The sequence below is a fragment of the Mustelus asterias genome, chromosome 2 (assembly GCF_964213995.1).
Source record: "Mustelus asterias chromosome 2, sMusAst1.hap1.1, whole genome shotgun sequence".
NCBI lineage: Eukaryota > Metazoa > Chordata > Chondrichthyes > Carcharhiniformes > Triakidae > Mustelus > Mustelus asterias.
The window spans coordinates 1,052,139-1,073,956 of record NC_135802.1 but is presented as its reverse complement, the minus strand read 5'-3'; the positions used below and the strand labels follow the sequence as shown (position 1 = coordinate 1,073,956).

At 50.3% G+C, this 21,818-nt stretch overlaps 1 protein-coding gene across 16 annotated transcripts in view; it reads left to right on the top strand.

Moving 5' to 3' along the window:
• Positions 1-21,818, top strand: part of LOC144504463 (plectin-like) — a 745,079-nt gene that overhangs the window by 492,554 nt on the left and 230,707 nt on the right. For 8 of the 16 annotated variants that reach the window (XM_078229768.1, XM_078229823.1, XM_078229876.1 and 5 more), the window contains 2 exons: positions 8,008-8,022; positions 15,481-15,570. In XM_078229768.1, the coding sequence (XP_078085894.1) occupies positions 8,008-8,022; positions 15,481-15,570 (105 nt within the window). The remainder of the gene's footprint in view (positions 1-8,007; positions 8,023-15,480; positions 15,571-21,818) is intronic. The other 8 variants (XM_078229777.1, XM_078229848.1, XM_078229885.1 and 5 more) reach the window with 1 other exon arrangement.

The window sequence follows — 21,818 nt, the reverse complement described above, 5'->3', positions numbered from 1 at the left end:
CAATTCCAGTCAATATTAGTCAAGTTAAAATCCCCCATAACAATTGCCCTATTACTTTCACTCCTAAGCAGGATTGACTCCGCAATCCTTTCCTCAACCTCTCTAGAACTTTTAGGAGGTCTATAAAAGACTCCCAACAGGGTGACCTCTCCTCTCCTATTTCTAATCTCCGCCCATACTACCTCAACAGATAAGTCCTCATCAAACCTCCTCTCTGACACTGTGATACAATCTCTGACCAATAATGCTACCCCTCCCCCTCTTCTACCTCCTTCCCTACTTCGACTAAAACATTTGAACCCCGGGACCTGCAGCATCCATTCCTGCCCCTGCATTTATCAGGGTTAAACTCCATTTGCCATTTTTCAGCCCAGCTTTGCATCCTATCTATGTCTCTTTGCAGCCTACAACAGCCCTCCACCTCATCCACTACTCCACCAATCTTGGTGTCATCAGCAAATTTACTGATCCACCCTTCAGCCCCCTCCTCTAAGTCATTAATAAAAATCACAAAGAGCAGAGGACCAAGCACTGATCCCTGCGGCACTCCGCTAGCAACCTGCCTCCAATCCGAAAATTTTCCATCGACCACCACCCTCTGTCTTCGATCAGACAGCCAGTTACCTATCCAATCGGCCAACTTTCCCTCTATCCCACACCTCCTCACTTTCATCATAAGCCGACCATGGGGGACCTTATCAAACGCCTTACTAAAATCCATGTATATGACATCAACTGCCCTACCTTCATCAACACACTTAGTTACCTCCTCAAAAAATTCTATCAAATTTGTGAGGCACAACTTGCCCTTCACGAATCCATGCTGACTATCCCGGATTAATCCGCATCTTTCTAAATGGTCGTAAATCCCATCTCTAAGGACATTTTCCATCAATTTACCAACCACCGAAGTAAGACTAACCGGTCTATAATTACCAGGGTCATTTCTATTCCCTTTCTTAAACAGAGGAACAACATTCGCCATTCTCCAGTCCTCTGGCACCATCCCCGTGGACAGCGAGGACCCAAAGATCAAAGCCAAAGGCTCTGCAATCTTATCCTTTGCCTCCAAAAGAATCCTAGGACATATTTCATCAGGCCCAGGGGACTTATCGACCTTCAGTTTATTCAAAACTGCCAGTACATCCTCCCTCCGAACATCTATTTCCTCCAGCCTATTAGCCTGTAACACCTGCTCTTCCTGAAAAACATGGCCCCTCTCCTTGGTGAACACTGAAGAAAAGTATTCATTCATCACCTCGCCTATCTTTACTGACTCCATACACAAGTTCCCACTACTGTCCTTGACCGGCCCTAACCTCACCCTGGCCATTCTTTTATTCCTCACATAAGAGTAAAAAGCCTTGGGGTTTTCCTTGATCCGACTCGCCAAGGACTTCTCGTGTCCCCTCCTAGCTCTCCTAAGCCCCTTTTTCAGCTCATTCCTTGCTAACTTGTAACCCTCAATCGAGCCATCTGAACCTTTTTTCCTCATCCCTACATAAGCTTCCCTCTTCCTTTTCACAAGACATTCCACCTCTTTTGTGAACCATGGTTCCCTCACTCGGCCATTTCCTCCCTGCCTGACAGGGACATACCTATCAAGGACATCCAGTATTTGTTCCTTGAAAAAGTTCCACTTTTCATTAGTTCCTTTCCCTGACAGTTTCTGTTCCCAACTTATGCCCCCTAATTCTTGCCTAATCGCATCATAATTACCTCTCCCCCAATTGTAAACCTTGCCCTGCCGTACGGCCCTATCCCTCTCCATTGCAATAACAAAAGACACCGAATTGTGGTCACTATCTCCAAAGTGCTCTCCCACAACCAAATCTAACACTTGGCCCGGTTCATTTCCCAGTACCAAATCCAATGTGGCCTCACCTCTTGTCGGCCTATCCACATATTGTGTCAGGAAACCCTCCTGTACACACTGCACAAAAACTGCCCCATCCGAACTATTTGACCTACAAAGGTTCCAATCAATATTTGGAAAGTTAAAGTCCCCCATGACAACTACCATGTGACCCCCACACATATCCATAATCTGCTTAGCAATTTCTTCCTCCACATCTCTATTACTATTTGGGGGCCTATAGTAAACTCCTAACAACGTGACCGCTCCTTTCCTATTTCTAACCTCAGCCCATATTACCTCAGTGTGCAGATCCCCCTCGAAGTGCTTTTCCGCAGCCGTTAAACTATCCTTGATTAACAATGCTACTCCTCCACCTCTTTTATCAGCTTCCTTACACTTACTGAAACATCTATACCCCGGAACGTCCAACAAACATTCCTGTCCTTGTTCTACCCACGTCTCCGTAATGGCCACAACATCGTAGTCCCAAGTACCAATCCACGCCCCAAGTTCATCTACCTTGTTCCGGATGCTCCTTGCATTGAAGTAGACGCACTTCAACCCACCTTCCTGTCTACCGGTACCCACCCTTGACCCTGATACCTTCCCCAATACCTCACCACCCTCACTGACTTCTGGACTACAACTCCTTTTCCCACTCCCCTGAGGTTGCTAGGAAAGTGGATGAAGGGAAGGCAGTGGATGTTGTCTGCATGGACTTCAGTGAGGTGTTTGACAAGGTCCCTCATGGGAGGTTAGTTAGGAAGGTTCAGTCGCTGGGTATACATGGGGAGGTAGTAAATTGGATTAGACACTGGCTCAATGGAAGAACAGTAAGAAGTCTCACAACACCAGGTTAAAGTCCAACAGGTTTATTTGGTAGCAAATACCATAAGCTTTCGGAGCAATGCTCCTTCGTCAGATGGAGTGGTCTCTGTTCTCAAACAGGGCACAGACACAGAAATCAAATTACAGAATACTGATTAGAATGCAAATCTCTACAGCCAGCCAGGTCTTAAATGCACAGACAATGTGGGTGGAGGGAGCATTCAACACAGGTTAAAGAGATGTGTATTGTCTCCAGACAGTGCAGCTTGTGAAATTGTGCAAGTCCAGGAGTCAAGCTGTGGGGGTTACTGATAATGTGACATAAATCCAACATCCCGGTTTAGACCGTCCTCATGTGTGCGGAACTTGGCAATCAGTTCCTGCTCAGTGACTCTGCGCTGTCGTGTGTCGTGAAGGCCGCCTTGGAGAACGCTTACCTGAAGATCCAAGCAGACGCATGCTGATAAAAGAGGTGGAGGAGTAGCATTGTTAATCAAGGATACCATGCAGACGCTACGACAACGGATGAATGAACACCGCTCGACAATCACCAGGCAAGACTGTTCTCTTCCTGTGGGGGAGCACTTCAGCAGTCACGGGCATTCAGCCTTGGATCTTCAGGTAAGCGTTCTCCAAGGCGGCCTTCACGACACACGACAGCGCAGAGTCACTGAGCAGAAACTGATTGCCAAGTTCCGCACACATGAGGACGGTCTAAACCGGGATGTTGGATTTATATCACATTATCAGTAACCCCCACAGCTTGACTCCTGGACTTGCACAATTTCACAAGCTGTACTGTCTGGAGACAATACACATCTCTTTAACCTGTGTTTAATGCTCCCTCCACCCACATTGTCTGTGCATTTAAGACCTGGCTGGCTGTAGAGATTTGCATTCTAATCAGTATTCTGTAATTTGATTTCTGTGTCTGTGCCCTGTTTGAGAACAGAGACCACTCCATCTGACGAAGGAGCATTGCTCCGAAAGCCTATGGTATTTGCTACCAAATAAACCTGTTGGACTTTAACCTGGTGTTGTGAGACTTCTTACTGTGTTTACCCCAGTCCAACGCCGGCATCTCCACATCATGACTACCATTCAATGGAAGAAGCCAGAGAGTGGTTGTGGAGGATTGCTTCTCTGAGTGGAGGCCTGTGACTAGTGGTGTGCCGCAGGGATCGGTGTTGGGTCCATTGTTGTTTGTCATCTATATCAATGATCTGGATGATAATGTGGTAAATTGGATCAGCAAATTTGCTGATGATACAAAGATTGGAGGTGTAGTGGACAGTGAGGAAGGTTTTCAAAGCTTGCAGAGGGATTTGAACCAGCTGGAAAAATGGGCTGAAAAATGGCAGATGGAGTTTAATGAAGACGAGTGTGAGGTATTGCATTTTGGAAGGACAAACCAAGGTAGAACATACAAGGTAAATGGTAGGACACTGAAGAGTGCAGTAGAACAGAAGGATCTGGGAATACAGATACATAATTCCCTAAAAGTGGCGTCACAGATAGATAGGGTCGTAAAGAGTGCTTTTGGTACATTGGCCTTTATAAATCAAAGTATTGAGTATAAGAGTTGGAATGTTATGGTGAAGTTGTATAAGACATTGGTGAGGTCGAATTGAGAGCATTGTGTGCAGTTTTGGTCATCTAATAACAGGAAGGATATTAATAAGGTTGAAAGAGTGCAGAGAAGGTTTACAAGGATGTTGCCGGGACTTGAGAAGCTGAGTTACAGAGAAAGGTTGAATCGGTTAGGACTTTATTCCCTGGAGCGTAGAAGAATGAGGGGAGTTTTGATAGAGGTGTATAAAATTTTGATGGGTATAGATAGAGTGAATGCAAGCAGGCTTTTTCCGCTGAGGCTAGGGGAGAAAAAAACCAGAGGGCATGGGTTAAGGGTGAGGGGGGAAAAGTTTAAAGGGAATATTAGGGGGGGCTTCCTCACGCAGAGAGTGGTGGGAGTGTGGAATGAGCTGCTGGATAAAGTGGTGAATGCGGGCTCACTTTTAACACTTAAGAAAAACTTGGACAGGTACATGGATGAGAGGGGTGTGGAGGGATATGGTCCAGGTGCAGGTCAGTGGGACTAGGCAGAAAAATGGTTTGGCACAGACAAGAAGGGCCAAAAGGCCTGTTTCTGAGCTGTAATTTTCTATGGTTCTGAAGGTAGGGGAGTCTAAAACTAGAGGGCATAGGTTTAAGGTGAAAGGGGAGAGATACAAAAAAGTGTCCAGAGGGGTAATTTTTCACACAAAGAGTGGTGAGTATCTGGAACAAGCTGCCAGAGGTAGTAGTAGAGGCGGGTACAATCTTATCTTTTAAAAAGCATTTAGATAGTTACATGGGTACAATGGATACAGAGGGATACGGGCCAAATGCGGGCAATTGGGATTCGGTTAGGGGTTTTTAAAAAAAAAGGGCGGCATGGACAAGTTGGGCCGAAGGGCCTGTTTCCATGCTGTAAACCTCTATGACTCTATGAGAAGGACAGGAGGCAGCAGATACCTGGGAACACCCCCACCTGGTGATTCCCCTCCGAGTCACTCACTATCCTGACTTGGAAATATATCGCCATTCCTTCACTGTCGCTGGGTCAAAATCCTGGAACTCCCTCCCTGGACTGCAGCGGTTCAAGAAGGCAGCTCACCACCACCTTCTCAAGGGCAATTAGGGATGGGCAATAAATGTGGGCCTCGCCAGCGATTGCTCACATCACATCAATGAATTTTAAAATGCCACTAACTGTGGTGCTGAGCTCCAGTCTGGAATTTCCGATTTGTGATGGCGGCAGAACCGTGGCTAATTGACTTGGAAAGGTGGGGGCAGAACCCAGAACTGATTCGACAAGGCTGATTGGTAAATCACAGAGAAATGAAGTTCCAATTGAGTGGAGCCGATCAGAACTGGGATTGAAGAGGAAGATTACCCAGAGACTGAGAGAGCGAGGGAGGGAGTTCAGAGATAGAGAGAGCAAGCGAGGGAGGGAACTCACTCAGAGACTGAGAGAGCGAGGGAGGGAGGGAACTCACTCAGAGACTGAGAGAGCGAGGGAGGGAGGGAACTCACTCAGAGACAGTGAGAGGAAGGGAGGGAGGGAGCTCACTCAGAGACTGAGAGAGCGAGGGAGGGAGTTCAGAGATAGAGAGAGCAAGCGAGGGAGGGAACTCACTCAGAGACTGAGAGAGCGAGGGAGGGAGGGAACTCACTCAGAGACTGAGAGAGCGAGGGAGGGAGGGAACTCACTCAGAGACTGAGAGAGCGAGGGAGGGAGGGAGGGAACTCAGAGACTGAGAGAGCGAGGGAGGGAGGGAGGGAACTCAGAGACTGAGAGAGCGAGGGAGGGAGGGAACTCACTCAGAGACAGAGAGAGGGAGGGAGGGAACTCACTCAGAGACAGAGAGAGCGAGGGAGGGAGGAAACTCACTCAGAGACAGAGAGAGCGAGGGAGGGAGGGAACTCACTCAGAGACTGAGTGAGCGAGGGAGGGAACTCAGACTGAGTGAGCGAGGGAGGGAGGGAGGGAACTCAGACTAAGAGAGTGAGGGAGAGAGGGAGAGAACTCAGAGACAGAGAGAGCGAGGGAGGGAGGGAGCTCACTCAGAGACAGAGAGAGCGAGGGAGGGAGGGAGGGAACTCACTCAGAGACTGAGAGAGCGAGGGAGGGAGGGAACTCACTCAGAGACTGAGAGAGCGAGGGAGGGAGGGAGCTCACTCAGAGACAGAGAGAGGGAGGGAGGGAGGGAACTCAGAGACTGAGAGAGCGAGGGAGGGAGGGAGCTCACTCAGAGACAGAGAGAGCGAGGGAGGGAGGGAGCTCACTCAGAGACAGTGAGAGGAAGGGAGGGAGGGAGCTCACTCAGAGACAGAGAGAGCGAGGGAGGGAGGGAGCTCACTCAGAGACAGAGAGAGCGAGGGAGGGAGGGAGGGAACTCAGAGACAGAGAGAGCGAGGGAGGGAACTCAGAGACTGACAGAGCGAGGGAGGGAGGGAGGGAACTCAGAGACAGAGAGAGCGAGGGAGGGAACTCAGAGACTGAGAGAGCGAGGGAGGGAGGGAACTCAGAGACAGAGAGAGCGAGGGAGGGAACTCAGAGACTGAGAGAGCGAGGGAGGGAGGGAGAGAACTCAGAGACAGAGGGCAGGGACAGCGAGGATGGTGGTTGGGGGGGAGGGTGTGGTGGAGGGATGTGGGAGATCTTGTCAATATGTCCTGTCGTATTAACGTCTGTGAGTTTAACCCATTGCATTGTGATTGTCGAAATTAAATACTGCAAATGACAGAAAGCTGAAATAAAAAGAGGGGTTGCTGTTAATACACAGCCGACCAGGCAGCATCTGTGCAGAGAGAAACAGAGTTAATCTTTCAGCTCAATGACCCAGTGCTTTTAACAGTGGGCATCAGGTTGAACCTTTAACACTGCCTCATTCTCTCTCTCTCCATCCCTCCCTCTTTCTCTGTCTCTCTGTCTGTCTGTCTCTCCCTGTCTGTGTCTCTCTGCCTGTCTCTGTCTCACCCTCTCTCTCTGTCCCTTTCTTCCCCATCTCCCTCACTCTTTCTACTTGTCTCTCTTCCTCTGTCTCTGTGTAGCCTTCTGTCTCTTTCTCTCTATTTCCCTCTTTCTGTCTCTCTCCCTCTATCTGTGTGTGTGTGTGTGTGTGTCTCTGTGTGTGTGTCTCTGTCTCTGTGTGTGTGTGTCTGTGTGTGTGTGTCTGTGTCTGTGTCTGTGTGTGTCTGTGTGTGTCTGTGTCTGTGTGTGTCTGTGTGTGTGTGTCTGTGTGTGTGTGTCTGTGTGTGTGTCTGTGTGTGTGTCTGTGTGTGTGTGTGTGTGTGTGTGTGTGTGTCAGTGTGTGTCTGTGTCAGTGTGTGTCTGTGTGTGTGTGTGTGTCTGTATGTGTGAGTGTGTCTGTGTGTGTGTGTGTGTGTCTGTGTGTGTGTGTGTCTGTGTGTGAGTGTGTGTATGTGTCTGTGAGTGTGTGTGTGTGTGTGTGTGTGTCTCTGTGTGTGTGTGAGTGTGTCTGTGTCTGTGTGTGTGTGTGTGTGTGTGTGTGTCTGTGTGTGTGTGTGTGTGTGTCTCTGTCTCTTACTCTGACTCTCTCCACACAAATGTTATCTGACTGCTCCCACCATTTGCTGCTGTTATTTGAGATTTTGAATTTGACAGCTATACAAACACATTAATGTTTATGCTATTTTCTATTCTCTCTCTTCACTTTTTTCTATTCATCTTTCCTTTTACCCTTCATCACTCTCTCTTTCTCTCACATCACTCTGTCGCTCTCTATTTCTTTCTCTTGCCTCGTGCCCTTGGTCAGCACTGGAAAGCTGAGGTATGTTATCGTCTCTGAATGTTGCTGGCTCTGTGTGTTTCCTGCCGTCATGGTGCTACAGCTGACCCCAATCCCTGACAACCCACCCAACACCCCCTCCCTGAACCCCAAAAGCCTGAGGTACTTGATGCCTAAACCTCCCAACCCCCTATCCAGCCTGTTTCCCGAACCCACCCTCTCCATCCCGGCTCCCCTGACCTCAGCTGAGCCTCCAGCAGCCTCTAATTGACCCCCTCGCTTTCGGACACTGATATGGAGACAAGGAATTTGCTCCACGATGGTGCTGGCCTGAGCATGGTGCATGCTGTGAATGCTGGTTGCTGTGTTGTTGGATACTGGGTCCAGACCAGGAATCAGAGAAAGAGATTGAGAAAGATTGGGCCTGGACTGCATATCGGGGAGAGAAAAAGAGAGAGGGAAAGAGAGGCTGATTATCAGGAAGGGGGAGGGAGAGAAAGAGAGCGAGAAATGGAGAGAGAGAAAAATGGAGCGAGAGAAAAGCAGAGAGAGAAAAATGGAGAAAGAGAAAAAATGAGGGAGAAATGGAGAGAGAAACGAGAGAGAGGAACCGAGGGAGAGAGAGAGGAACCAAGAGAGAGAGAGAGGAACCGAGAGAGAGAGAGGAACCGAGAGAGAGAGAGGAACCGAGAGAGAGAGAGGAACCGAGAGAGAGAGAGGAACCGAGAGAGAGAGAGGAACCGAGAGAGAGAGAGGAACCGAGAGAGAGAGAGGAACCGAGAGAGAGAGAGGAACCGAGAGAGAGAGAGGAACCGAGAGAGAGAGAGGAACCGAGAGAGAGAGAGGAACCGAGAGAGAGAGAGGAACCGAGAGAGAGAGAGGAACCGAGAGAGAGAGAGGAACCGAGAGAGAGAGAGGAACCGAGAGAGAGAGAGGAACCGAGAGAGAGAGAGGAACCGAGATAGAGAGAGGAACCGAGAGAGAGAGAGGAACTGAGAGAGAGAGGAACCGAGAGAGAGAGAGGAACCGAGAGAGAGAGTGGAATCGAGAGAGAGAGGAACCGAGAGAGAGAGAGGAACCGAGAGAGAGAGAGGAACCGAGAGAGAGAGTGGAATCGAGAGAGAGAGAGGAACCGCGAGAGAGAGAGGAACCGAGAGAGAGAGAGGAACCGAGAGAGAGAGGAACCGAGAGAGAGAGGAACCGAGAGAGAGAGAGGAACCGAGAGAGAGAGTGGAATCGAGAGAGAGAGAGGAACCGCGAGAGAGAGAGGAACCGAGAGAGATAGAGAGGAACCGAGAGAGAGAGGAACCGAGAGAGAGAGGAACCGAGAGAGAGAGTGGAATCGAGAGAGAGAGAGGAACCGCGAGAGAGAGAGGAACCGAGAGAGAGAGAGAGGAACCGAGAGAGAGAGAGAGGAACCGAGAGAGAGGAACCGGGAGAGAGAGAGAGGAACCGAGAGAGAGAGAGAGGAACCGAGAGAGAGAGAGAGGAACCGAGAGAGAGAGAGAGGAACCGAGAGAGAGAGAGGAACCGAGAGAGAGAGGAACCGAGAGAGAGAGGAACCGAGAGAGAGAGAGGAACCGAGAGAGAGAGTGGAATCGAGAGAGAGAGAGGAACCGCGAGAGAGAGAGGAACCGCGAGAGAGAGAGAGGAACCGCGAGAGAGAGAGAGGAACCGCGAGAGAGAGAGAGGAACCGCGAGAGAGAGAGAGGAACCGAGAGAGAGAGAGAGGAACCGAGAGAGAGAGAGAGGAACCGAGAGAGAGAGAGAGGAACCGAGAGAGAGAGAGAGGAACCGAGAGAGAGAGAGAGGAACCGAGAGAGAGAGAGAGGAACCGAGAGAGAGAGAGAGGAACCGAGAGAGAGAGAGAGGAACCGAGAAAGAGGAACCGAGAGAGAGAGAGGAACCGAGAGAGAGAGGAACCGAGAGAGAGAGGAACCGAGAGAGAGAGGAACCGAGAGAGAGAGAGGAACCGAGAGAGAGAGGAACCGAGAGAGAGAGTGGAATCGAGAGAGAGAGTGGAACCGCGAGAGAGAGTGGAACCGCGAGAGAGAGAGGAACCGCGAGAGAGAGAGAGGAACCGCGAGAGAGAGAGAGGAACCGAGAGAGAGAGAGAGGAACCGAGAGAGAGAGAGAGGAACCGAGAGAGAGAGAGAGGAACCGAGAGAGAGAGAGAGGAACCGAGAGAGAGAGAGAGGAACCGAGAGAGAGAGAGAGGAACCGAGAGAGAGAGAGAGGAACCGAGAGAGAGAGAGAGGAACCGAGAAGAGAGAGGAGAGGAACCGAGAGAGAGAGAGAGGAACCGAGAGAGAGAGAGAGGAACCGAGAGAGAGAGAGGAACCGAGAGAGAGAGAGAGGAACGAGAGAGAGAGAGGAACCGAGAGAGAGAGAGGAACCGAGAGAGAGAGAGAACCGAGAGAGAGAGAGACGAGAGAGAGGAACCGAGAGAGAGAGAGGAACCGAGAGAGAGAGAGAGGAACCGAGAGAGAGAGAGAGAACGGAGAGAGAGAGAGGAACCGAGAGAGAGAGAGAGGAACCGCGAGAGAGAGAGAGGAACCGAGAGAGAGAGAGAGAGGAACCGAGAGAGAGAGAGAGGAACCGAGAGAGAGAGAGAGAGGAACCGAGAGAGAGAGAGAGGAACCGAGAGAAGAGAGAGAGGAACCGAGAGAGAGAGAGAGGAACCGAGAGAGAGAGAGAGGAACCGAGAGAGAGAGAGAGGAACCGAGAGAGAGAGAGAGGAACCGAGAGAGAGAGAGAGGAACCGAGAGAGAGAGAGAGGAACCGAGAGAGAGAGAGAGGAACCGAGAGAGAGAGAGAGGAACCGAGAGAGAGAGAGAGGAACCGAGAGAGAGAGAGAGGAACCGAGAGAGAGAGAGAGGAACCGAGAGAGAGAGAGAGGAACCGAGAGAGAGAGAGAGGAACCGAGAGAGAGAGAGAGAACCGAGAGAGAGAGAGAGGAACCGAGAGAGAGAGAGAGGAACCGAGAGAGAGAGAGAGGAACCGAGAGAGAGAGAGAGGAACCGAGAGAGAGAGAGGAACCGAGAGAGAGAGAGGAACCGAGAGAGAGAGAGGAACCGAGAGAGAGAGAGGAACCGAGAGAGAGAGAGAGGAACCGAGAGAGAGAGAGAGGAACCGAGAGAGAGAGAGAGGAACCGAGAGAGAGAGAGAGGAACCGAGAGAGAGAGAGAGAGAGGAACCGAGAGAGAGAGAGAGAGAGGAACCGAGAGAGAGAGAGAGAGAGGAACCGAGAGAGAGAGGAGAGAGAGAGAGGAACCGAGAGAGAGAGAGAGAGGAACCGAGAGAGAGAGAGAGGAACCGAGAGAGAGAGAGAGGAACCGAGAGAGAGAGAGAGAGGAACCGAGAGAGAGAGAGAGAACCGAGAGAGAGAGAGAGAGAGGAACAGAGAGAGAGAGAGAGAGGAACCGAGAGAGAGAGAGAGGAACCGAGAGAGAGAGAGAGGAACCGAGAGAGAGAGAGAGAGACAGAGAGAGAGAGAGAGGAACCGAGAGAGAGAGAGAGGAACCGAGAGAGAGAGAGAGGAACCGAGAGAGAGAGAGAGGAACCGAGAGAGAGAGAGGAACCGAGAGAGAGAGAGAGGAACCGAGAGAGAGAGAGAGGAACCGAGAGAGAGAGAGAGGAACCGAGAGAGAGAGAGAGGAACCGAGAGAGAGAGAGAGGAACCGAGAGAGAGAGAGAGGAACCGAGAGAGAGAGAGAGGAACCGAGAGAGAGAGAGAGGAACCGAGAGAGAGAGAGAGGAACCGAGAGAGAGAGAGAGGAACCGAGAGAGAGAGAGAGGAACCGAGAGAGAGAGAGAGGAACCGAGAGAGAGAGAGAGGAACCGAGAGAGAGAGAGGAACCGAGAGAGAGAGAGAGGAACCGAGAGAGAGAGAGAGGAACCGAGAGAGAGAGAGAGGAACCGAGAGAGAGAGAGGAACCGAGAGAGAGAGGAACCGAGAGAGAGAGAGAGGAACCGAGAGAGAGAGAGAACCGAGAGAGAGAGAGAGGAACCGAGAGAGAGAGAGAGGAACCGAGAGAGAGAGAGAGGAACCGAGAGAGAGAGAGAGGAACCGAGAGAGAGAGAGAGGAACCGAGAGAGAGAGAGAGGAACCGAGAGAGAGAGAGAGGAACCGAGAGAGAGAGAGAGGAACCGAGAGAGAGAGAGAGGAACCGAGAGAGAGAGAGAGGAACCGAGAGAGAGAGAGAGGAACCGAGAGAGAGAGAGAGGAACCGAGAGAGAGAGAGAGGAACCGAGAGAGAGAGAGAGGAACCGAGAAGAGAGAGAGGAACCGAGAGAGAGAGAGAGGAACCGAGAGAGAGAGAGAGGAACCGAGAGAGAGAGAGAGGAACCGAGAGAGAGAGAGAGGAACCGAGAGAGAGAGAGAGGAACCGAGAGAGAGAGAGAGGAGACCGAGAGAGAGAGAGAGGAACCGAGAGAGAGAGAGAGGAACCGAGAGAGAGAGAGAGGAACCGAGAGAGAGAGAAAGGAACCGAGAGAGAGAGAGAGAACCGAGAGAGAGAGAGAGGAACCGAGAGAGAGAGAGAGGAACCGAGAGAGAGAGAGGAACCGAGAGAGAGAGAGGGAACCGAGAGAGAGAGAGAGGAACCGAGAGAGAGAGAGAGGAACCGAGAGAGAGAGAGAGGAACCGAGAGAGAGAGAGAGGAACCGAGAGAGAGAGAGAGGAACCGAGAGAGAGAGAGAGGAACCGAGAGAGAGAGAGAGGAACCGAGAGAGAGAGAGAGGAACCGAGAGAGAGAGAGAGGAACCGAGAGAGAGAGAGAGGAACCGAGAGAGAGAGAGAGGAACCGAGAGAGAGAGAGAGGAACCGAGAGAGAGAGAGAGGAACCGAGAGAGAGAGAGAGGAACCGAGAGAGAGAGAGAGGAACCGAGAGAGAGAGAGAGGAACCGAGAGAGAGAGAGAGGAACCGAGAGAGAGAGAGAGGAACCGAGAGAGAGAGAGAGGAACCGAGAGAGAGAGAGAGGAACCGAGAGAGAGAGAGAGGAACCGAGAGAGAGAGAGAGGAACCGAGAGAGAGAGAGAGGAACCGAGAGAGAGAGAGAGAACCGAGAGAGAGAGAGAGGAACCGAGAGAGAGAGAGGAACCGAGAGAGAGAGAGAGGAACCGAGAGAGAGAGAGGAACCGAGAGAGAGAGAGGAACCGAGAGAGAGAGAGAGAAACCGAGAGAGAGAGAGAGGAACCGAGAGAGAGAGAGAGGAACCGAGAGAGAGAGAGGAACCGAGAGAGAGAGAGGAACCGAGAGAGAGAGAGAGGAACCGAGAGAGAGAGAGAGGAACCGAGAGAGAGAGAGAGGAACCGAGAGAGAGAGAGAGGAACCGAGAGAGAGAGAGAGGAACCGAGAGAGAGAGAGAGAATCGAGAGAGAGAGAGAGGAACCGAGAGAGAGAGAGAGGAACCGAGAGAGAGAGAGAGGAACCGAGAGAGAGAGAGAGGAACCGAGAGAGAGAGAGAGGAACCGAGAGAGAGAGAGAGGAACCGAGAGAGAGAGAGAGGAACCGAGAGAGAGAGAGAGGAACCGAGAGAGAGAGAGAGGAACCGAGAGAGAGAGAGAGGAACCGAGAGAGAGAGAGAGGAACCGAGAGAGAGAGAGAGGAACCGAGAGAGAGAGAGAGGAACCGAGAGAGAGAGAGAGGAACCGAGAGAGAGAGAGAGGAACCGAGAGAGAGAGAGGAACCGAGAGAGAGAGAGGAACCGAGATAGAGAGAGGAACCGAGAGAGAGAGAGGAACTGAGAGAGAGAGGAACCGGAGAGAGAGAGAGGAACCGAGAGAGAGAGTGGAATCGAGAGAGAGAGGAACCGAGAGAGAGAGAGGAACCGAGAGAGAGAGTGGAATCGAGAGAGAGAGAGGAACCGCGAGAGAGAGAGGAACCGAGAGAGAGAGAGGAACCGAGAGAGAGAGGAACCGAGAGAGAGAGGAACCGAGAGAGAGAGAGGAACCGAGAGAGAGAGTGGAATCGAGAGAGAGAGAGGAACCGAGAGAGAGAGAGGAACCGAGAGAGAGAGTGGAATCGAGAGAGAGAGAGGAACCGCGAGAGAGAGAGGAACCGAGAGAGAGAGAGGAACCGAGAGAGAGAGGAACCGAGAGAGAGAGGAACCGAGAGAGAGAGAGGAACCGAGAGAGAGAGTGGAATCGAGAGAGAGAGAGGAACCGCGAGAGAGAGAGGAACCGAGAGAGAGAGAGAGGAACCGAGAGAGAGAGGAACCGAGAGAGAGAGGAACCGAGAGAGAGAGTGGAATCGAGAGAGAGAGAGGAACCGCGAGAGAGAGAGAAACCGAGAGAGAGAAAGGAATCGAGAGAGAGAGAGTGGAACTGAGAGAGAGAGAGGAACTGAGAAAGAAAGTGAGAAACCGAGAGAGAGACAGGAACCGAGAGGGAGAGAGGAATCAAGAGAGAGAGAGGAACCGAGAGGAGAGAGTACCGAGAAGGTTTACCAGGATGTTGCCTGGTATGAGGGGTCTTAGCTATGAGGAGAGATTGGGTAAACTGGGGTTGTTCTCCCTGGAAAGACGGAGGATGAGTGGCGACCTAATAGAAGTGTATAAAATTATGAAGGGCATAGATAGGGTGGACAGTGGAAAGCTTTTTCCCAGGTCGGAGGTGACGAACACAAGGGGTCACGGGTTCAAGGTGAGGGGGACAAGGTTCAACACAGATGTCAGGGGGACGTACTTTGCACAGAGGGTGGTGGGGGCCTGGAATGCACTACCAAGCAAGGTGATTGAGGCGGACACGCTGGGATTGTTTAAGACTTGTCTAGATAGCCACATGAACAGACTGGGAATAGAGGGATACAAAAGAATGGTCGAGTTGGGCACATGAGCGGCGCAGGCTTGGAGGGCCGAAGGGCCTGTTCCTGTGCTGTATTGTTCTTTGTTCTTTGAGTCAGTTTGGGGACAGGGTGTATGTGTCAGTTGGGGTCAGTTTGGGGGTCAGTTTGGGGTCAGGGTGTATGTGTCAGGTAGGGTCAGTTGTAGTCAGCTTGGGGTCAGGGTGTATGTGTCAGTTGGGGTCAGTTTGGGGTCAGTTGGGGTCAGTTGGGTCAGTTTGGGGTCAGGGTGAATGGGTCAGTTGTAGTCAGTTTGGGGACAGGGTGTATGGGTCAGTTGGGGTCAGCTTTGGGTCAGTTTGGGGTCAGTTTAGGATCAGTTTGGGTAGAGGGTGTATGGGCAGTTGGGGTCAGTTTGGGGTCAGTTTGGGGTCAGTTTAGGGTCAGTTTGGGTCAGGGTGTATGGGTCAGTTAGGGTCAGTTTAGGGTCAGTTTGGGTCAGGGTGTATGGGTCAGTTGGAGTCCCCCAGATTGTTCTTTATTCGGGGTTGAGTTGGGTGAGTTTTGGGCTGCGGTTGTTTCTCTGATCGCGATGTTGATGCTTGGTGTGGGTTCTTGGTCAGTTCTGGTGGTTTCTACATTGCTATGAGGGTTGGTGTTGGGTTTGTGTTGATGGTGCAACTGGTAACCTGAATGAATTTGTCTATTTTCACAGGCACATCGCAGTATCGATGATCTTTATGAAGATTTGCGAGATGGACATAACCTGATTTCTCTACTTGAAGTTCTGTCGGGTGATTCCTTGGTAAGCCCCAAAAACGTTCAGCTTTTTGCAAACTAACCCCAGCTTTGCATTTCCCATTTTGGAATAGAGGTTCCAAATAACCGCCTTGAAATTAAACCCAACACGGTGCAGCTAACCATTCCGAATGAACCAGCCCATATCCACACCCAGCTGTTCACACTCATCGCCTCAGCCTGTCCGAGGGCTCACTCTTAGACTCCGAACTGTGGGGTGTGTGAGGCTGTGGCTGTTATTGGGACTGGGAGCATGTTGGATTTTTTAACCTCTCTCTGCAGGATGGTTTGATTATCTTTAACCCCTGAGACTAACCCTGAATCTGGGGCAGGATATTGTGTGCAGACTAGTTTTAAGAGGTTGGAGCGGGTTATTGTAGGGTCAGAAGAGGAATCAGTTTGTTTGAGAGTTGAAGGCTCATGTGTGAACATATGAACAAGGAGCAGGAGTAGGCCATTCAGCCCCTCAAGCCTGCTCTGCCCTTCAATAAGATCATGGCTGATCTGACAGTAACCTCAAACTGATCCTGCCTATCACCCCCTTGCTTACCAAAAATCTATCCATCTCCGCCTTAAAAATCCGCTTGCATCGCCTTTTCAGGAAGAGAGTTCCATCGATATACTACTCTCTCAGAGAAATCATTTCTACTTACCTCTGTTTTCACTGAGCAACCCCTTCTTTTTAAACAGTGACCCCTAATTCTACATTCCCCCACAAGAGAAAACCTTGCAGATGAGCCAATGGCTGGGGTCTTTGTTCAGAAACATAGAAAATAGGAACAGGAGTAGGCCATTCCACCCTTTCGAGTCAGGTGCAAAGCGTCATCCAGACTCGAAACATTGGCTCTATTCTCTCTCCACAGACACTGTCAGACCGGCTGAGATCTTCCAGCATTTCCCGTTTTTGTGGCAGTTGACGCAATTGCCAATTTTAAATCTGAGATAGATAAATTGGGGGAGTAAACCTTTTACAAAGAAGCAGGCTGAGGGGAAGGGAGTGTGTTTCTGCATTTGATTTATTTATTTTTCAGTTAAATTTGTGTTAAAAATCGGAGGGTTTTTTTTCCAAAACCGGAAGTAGGCCTAGGAGAAGCGTGGGAAGGTTTTTGGAGGGTTTAAAAGCAGGCCGCACTTTTGAGCGGGCAGCGTCGGGAGCGGGCAGTGGAGTGAGCAGGGAGCAGAGCGTGAGCTGTAAGGGCTTTGGCTCACAGGGCTTCGGGGGAAAGGGCGAAGCGGGGTAAGTTTTTTTTTCTTTTCCATCCCTATAAAGGAAAAGGGTAGCTATGAGTGACAGGCCAGTTTGGTGCTTCCGGTGTGGGCTGTGGGAGTTCCTGGAAACACCTAGCCGCCCGGAGGTTCACATTTGCGCCAGATGCGTGGAACTGCAGCTCCTGAGGGACCGCATCAGGGAACTGGAGCAGCGGCTTAATGACCTTAGTCTAGTCAGGGAGAATGAGAGACAAATAGACATGAGTTATAGGCAAGTAGTTACACCGGGGCCTCAGGGGGTAGACACGTGGGTCACAGTTAGGAGGAGTAAAGGTCATAAGGGTAACGTACCAGAGAGTACTCCAGTGGCTGTCTCTCATAATAGGAAGGGCTCGGCGACAGGTGTGAGAGGGGAGGGGAGTGAGCAATTAGTGGAGGGGTCACCTGTAGTTGTCCCACTCCAAAACAGGTATATTGTTTTGGATAGTGTGGAGGAGGATGACTCTCCAGGGGTAAGCCACAGTGACCAGGTCACTGGCACAGAGTCAGGCTCTGTGGCCCGGAAAGGAAAGAGAGGGATTAGGAGAGCAATAGTGGTGGGGGACGCGTCAGTTAGAGGCACGGACAGGCGATTCTGTGGGTGCGAACGGGACTCCAGGATGTTAGTCTGCCTACCTGGTGCTGGGGTACTGGATGTCTCCGAGCGGATAGGAGGCATGTTAAAAGGGGAGGATAAAGAAACGGATGTCATTGTACACATTGGTGCAAATGACGTAGATAGGAAGAGCAGGGAGATCCTACGAGAGCAATTCAGGGAGTTGGGAAATAGGCTAAAAAGTAGGGCCTCCAGGGTGGCAATCTCTGGGCTGCTCCCAATGCCTAGGGCCAGTGAGGCTAGGAATAGGGAGATAGTACAATTGAACACTTGACTAAAGGACTGGTCCAGGAGGGAGGGCTTCATATTCCTGGATCACTGGGAAGTTTTCAAGAGAGGAGGGCACCTGTACAAGAAGGATGGGTCACAACTAAATTGGAAAGGCACGAATATCCTGGCTGGGAGTTTTGCTAGTGCAGTTCAGGTGGGTTTAAACGAATATGGCAGGGGGGTGGGGATCAAAAAATTATGTCTACAAGTGTAGAGGCTGGGGACGAGCTTAGGGCCAGGACAAGGCTGGCAAAGAAGAAGAGCACTCTGGGGGAGGATGACCTCACTGGGCCTGGAGGTCTGGAGTGCATCTACTTCAATGCAAGGAGTGTAGCAGGTAAGACAGACGAACTTAGGGCCTTAATGCTGACGAGGAATTTGGATGTGGTTGCGGTGACAGAGACTTGGTTGAAAGAGGGACAGGACTGGCAGCTGAATATTCCGGGGTACAAGTGTTTTAGGCGAGACAGAGGAGGGGCCAAAAGAGGTGGGGGAGTAGCAGTATTAGTTAGAGAGCATATTACAGCGGTGCAGAGGGAGGACAATTCAGAGGGGTCGTGTAACGAGTCACTGTGGGTGGAGCTCAGAAACAGGAAGGGCGCAGTCACTATGTTGGGGGTATACTACAGGCCCCCCAACAGCCCAAGGGAAGTGGAAGAACGGATATGTCAGGAGATAATGGATAGGTGCAGGAAAAATAGGGTTGTTGTAGTGGGAGACTTCAATTTCCCTGGTATAGACTGGAAATCGTGTAGGGCTGGGAGTCTGAATGGGGTGGAATTTGTAAAATGCGTACAGGAAGGTTCTTTGAAACAATATGTAGATAGCCCGACTAGAGAGGGGGCTATACTGGACCTAGTACTGGGGAATGAGCCTGGTCAGGTCTTCAAAGTTTCGGTAGGGGAACATGTGGCAAATAGTGACCACAATTCTGTTAGCTTTAGGACAGTGATGGAAAAGGATGAGTGGTGTCCCAAGGGTGAGGTGTTGGATTGGGGGAAGGCTAACTTTAGTGGGATTAGGCAGAAATTGGCAGCTGTTGATTGGGAGAGGCTATTTGAAGGTAAATCCACATCTGGCATGTGGGAGTCTATTAAGGAACAGTTGTTAGGGCTGCAGGATAGGCATGTGACTGTAAAAAAGAAGGATAGGAAGGGTAGGATTCGAGAACCGTGGATAACCAGGGAAATTGAGGGATTGGTCAAAAAGAAAAGAGAGGCGTACGTTAGGTCCAGGCAGCTAAAAACGGAGGGAGCTCTGGAGGAATACAAAGAAAGTAGGAAAGAACGCAAACGAGGAATTAGAAGGGCAAAAAGGGGTCACGAAATGTCCTTGGCAGACAGGATTAAGGAGAATCCCAAGGCATTTTATTCATACGTTAGGAACAAAAGGGCTGTCAGGGAAAAAATCGGACCTCTCAGGGACAAAAGTGGGGAATTATGCTTAGAACCCAAAGAAGTAGGGGAGATCCTAAATGAATACTTTGCGTCGCTATTCACAAATGAGAGGGATGTGTTGACTGGGAGTGTCTCGGAGGGGAGTGTTGACCCGTTAGCGAAAATCTCCATTACAAGGGAGGAAGTGTGAGATTTTTTAGGGAATATAAAGACTGACAAATCCCCAGGGCCTGATGGAATCTATCCAAGGCTGCTCAGGCAGACGAGAGACGAAATCGCTGGGTCTCTGACGCAAATCTTTGTCTCGTCACTGGACACAGGTGAGGTCCCAGAGGATTGGAGGATAGCTAATGTGGTCCCGTTATTTAAGAAGGGTAGGAAGGATAACCCGGGAAAGTATAGGTCGGTGAGCTTGACGTCTGTGGTAGGGAAGTTGTTGGAGAGGATTCTTAGAGATAGGATATATGCGCATTTAGAAAGGAATAAACTCATTCACGATAGTCAGCATGGTTTTGTGAGAGGGAGGTCACGCCTCACTAACCTGGTGGAGTTTTTTGAAGAAGTGACCAGAATGGTTGACGAGGGAAGGGCCGTGGATGTCGTCTAGATGGACTTTAGTAAAGCGTTTGACAAAAGTCCCTCATGGTAGGCTGGTGAAAAAGGTTGGATCTCATGGGATAAAGGGGGAGGTGGCTAGATGGGTGGAGAACTGGCTGGTCACAGAAGACAGAGGGTGGTAGTGGATGGGTCTTTTTCTGGCTGGAGGCCTGTGACTAGTGGTGTTCCGCAGGGCTCTGTATTGGGACCCCTGCTGTTTGTGATTTATATAAACGATCTGGAAGAAGGTGTAACTGGGGTGATCAGTAAGTTTGCGGACGACACGAAAATGGCTGGACTTGCAGATCGTGAGGAACATTGTCAGAGGCTCCAGATGGATATAGATAGGCTGGAAATTTGGGCAAAGAAATGGCAGATGGAGTTCAATCCAGATAAATGCGAAGTGATGAATTTTGGTAGAACTAACGTAGGGGGGAGCTATACGATAAATGGCAGAACCATAAAGGGACCTAGGTGTGCAAGTCCACAGATCCTTGAAGGTGACGTCACAGGTGGAGAAGGTAGTGAAGAAGGCATATGGCATGCTTGCCTTTATAGGACAGGGCATAGAGTATAAAAGTTGGGGTCTGATGTTGCAGTTGTATAGAACGTTGGTTCGGCCGCATTTGGAATACTGCGTCCAGTTCTGGTCGCCACACTACCAGAAGGACGTGGAGGCTTTAGAGAGAGTGCAGAGGAGGTTTACCAGGATGTTGCCTGGTATGGAAGGGCTTAGTTATGAGGAGAGATTGGGTAAACTGGGGTTGTTCTCCCTGGAAAGACGGAGGATGAGGGCTGACCTAATAGAGGTGTATAAAATTATGAAAGGCATAGATAGGGTGAACGGTGGGAAGCTTTTTCCCAGGTCGGTGGTGACGTTCACGAGGGGTCATAGGTTCAAGGTGAGGGGGGTGAGGTTTAACACGGATATCAGAAGGATGTATTTTACACAGAGGGTGGTGGGGGCCTGGAATGCGCTGCCGGGCAAGGTGCTGGTTAAGTCTGGTTTAAGACTTAACCAGATAGCCATATGAACGGAGTGGGAACGGAGGGATACAAAAGAATGGTCTAGTTTGGACCAGGGAGCGGCGGGGGCTTGGAGGGCCGAAGGGCCTGTTCCTGTGCTGTATTGTTCTTTGTTCTTTAACTGAGGTGAGGAGAAATTTCTTCACCCAGAGGGTGGTGAATGTGTGGAATTCACTCCCACAGAATGTAGTTGAGGCAAAACATTGTGTGATTTCAAGAAGAAATTAGATATAGCTCTTGGACCAAGGGATATGGGGGGGGAAGGGAGATCAGGACATTGAATTCAATGATCAGCTCTGATCAAAATGAATGGCGCAACAGGCTCGAAGGGCCGAATGGCCTCCTCCTACTCCTAGTTTCTATCTTTCTACCTACTGCCGTTTGTGGAAGAGTTCTAAACCTCTGGCACCCTGTGTGTGTCGAAGTGCTTCCCAACTCTCTCCTGTACACTGTGGCCCGAATGTTTAGACTATGGCCCCTAGTTCTGGAATCTCCAACCAGTGGAAGTAGTTTATCTTTATCTATCTGTCTTTTCCTGTCTTTCTGTGAAGACTTTGATTAGATCAACTTTAACCTTTGAAATTCTAGAAAAAACAGCCTAATTTGTATAATCTCTCCTCAGAGTTAAATTCCTGAAGTCCAGGTATCATTTCTTTGGGAGAATCATGGCTTTGTGCGGGAGAGGTTGTGTCTCAAAAACTTGATTGAGGTTTTTGAAGAAGAGACAAAGATGACTGATGAGGGTAGGGCAGTGGATGTTGTCTGCATGAACTTTAGCAAGGCTTTTGACAAGGTCTCTCATGTCAGGCTGATATAGAAGGTCACATGGGATCTGCGGTGAGCTGGTACGATAGACACAGATCTGGCTCGGTCATAGAAGACAGAGGCTAGCGGTGGAAGGATATTCTTCTGCCTGGAGATCTATGATCAGTGGTGTTCCACAGGGATCAATGCTGGGACCCCTGTTGTTTGCAACATATATAAATGATTTGCAGGAGATCAGAGGTGGTCTGATTAGTAAGTTTGATGACGACGCAAAGATTGGGGGAGCTGTGGATGGTGAGAAGGATTGACAGAGAATACAACAGGATATAGATAGGC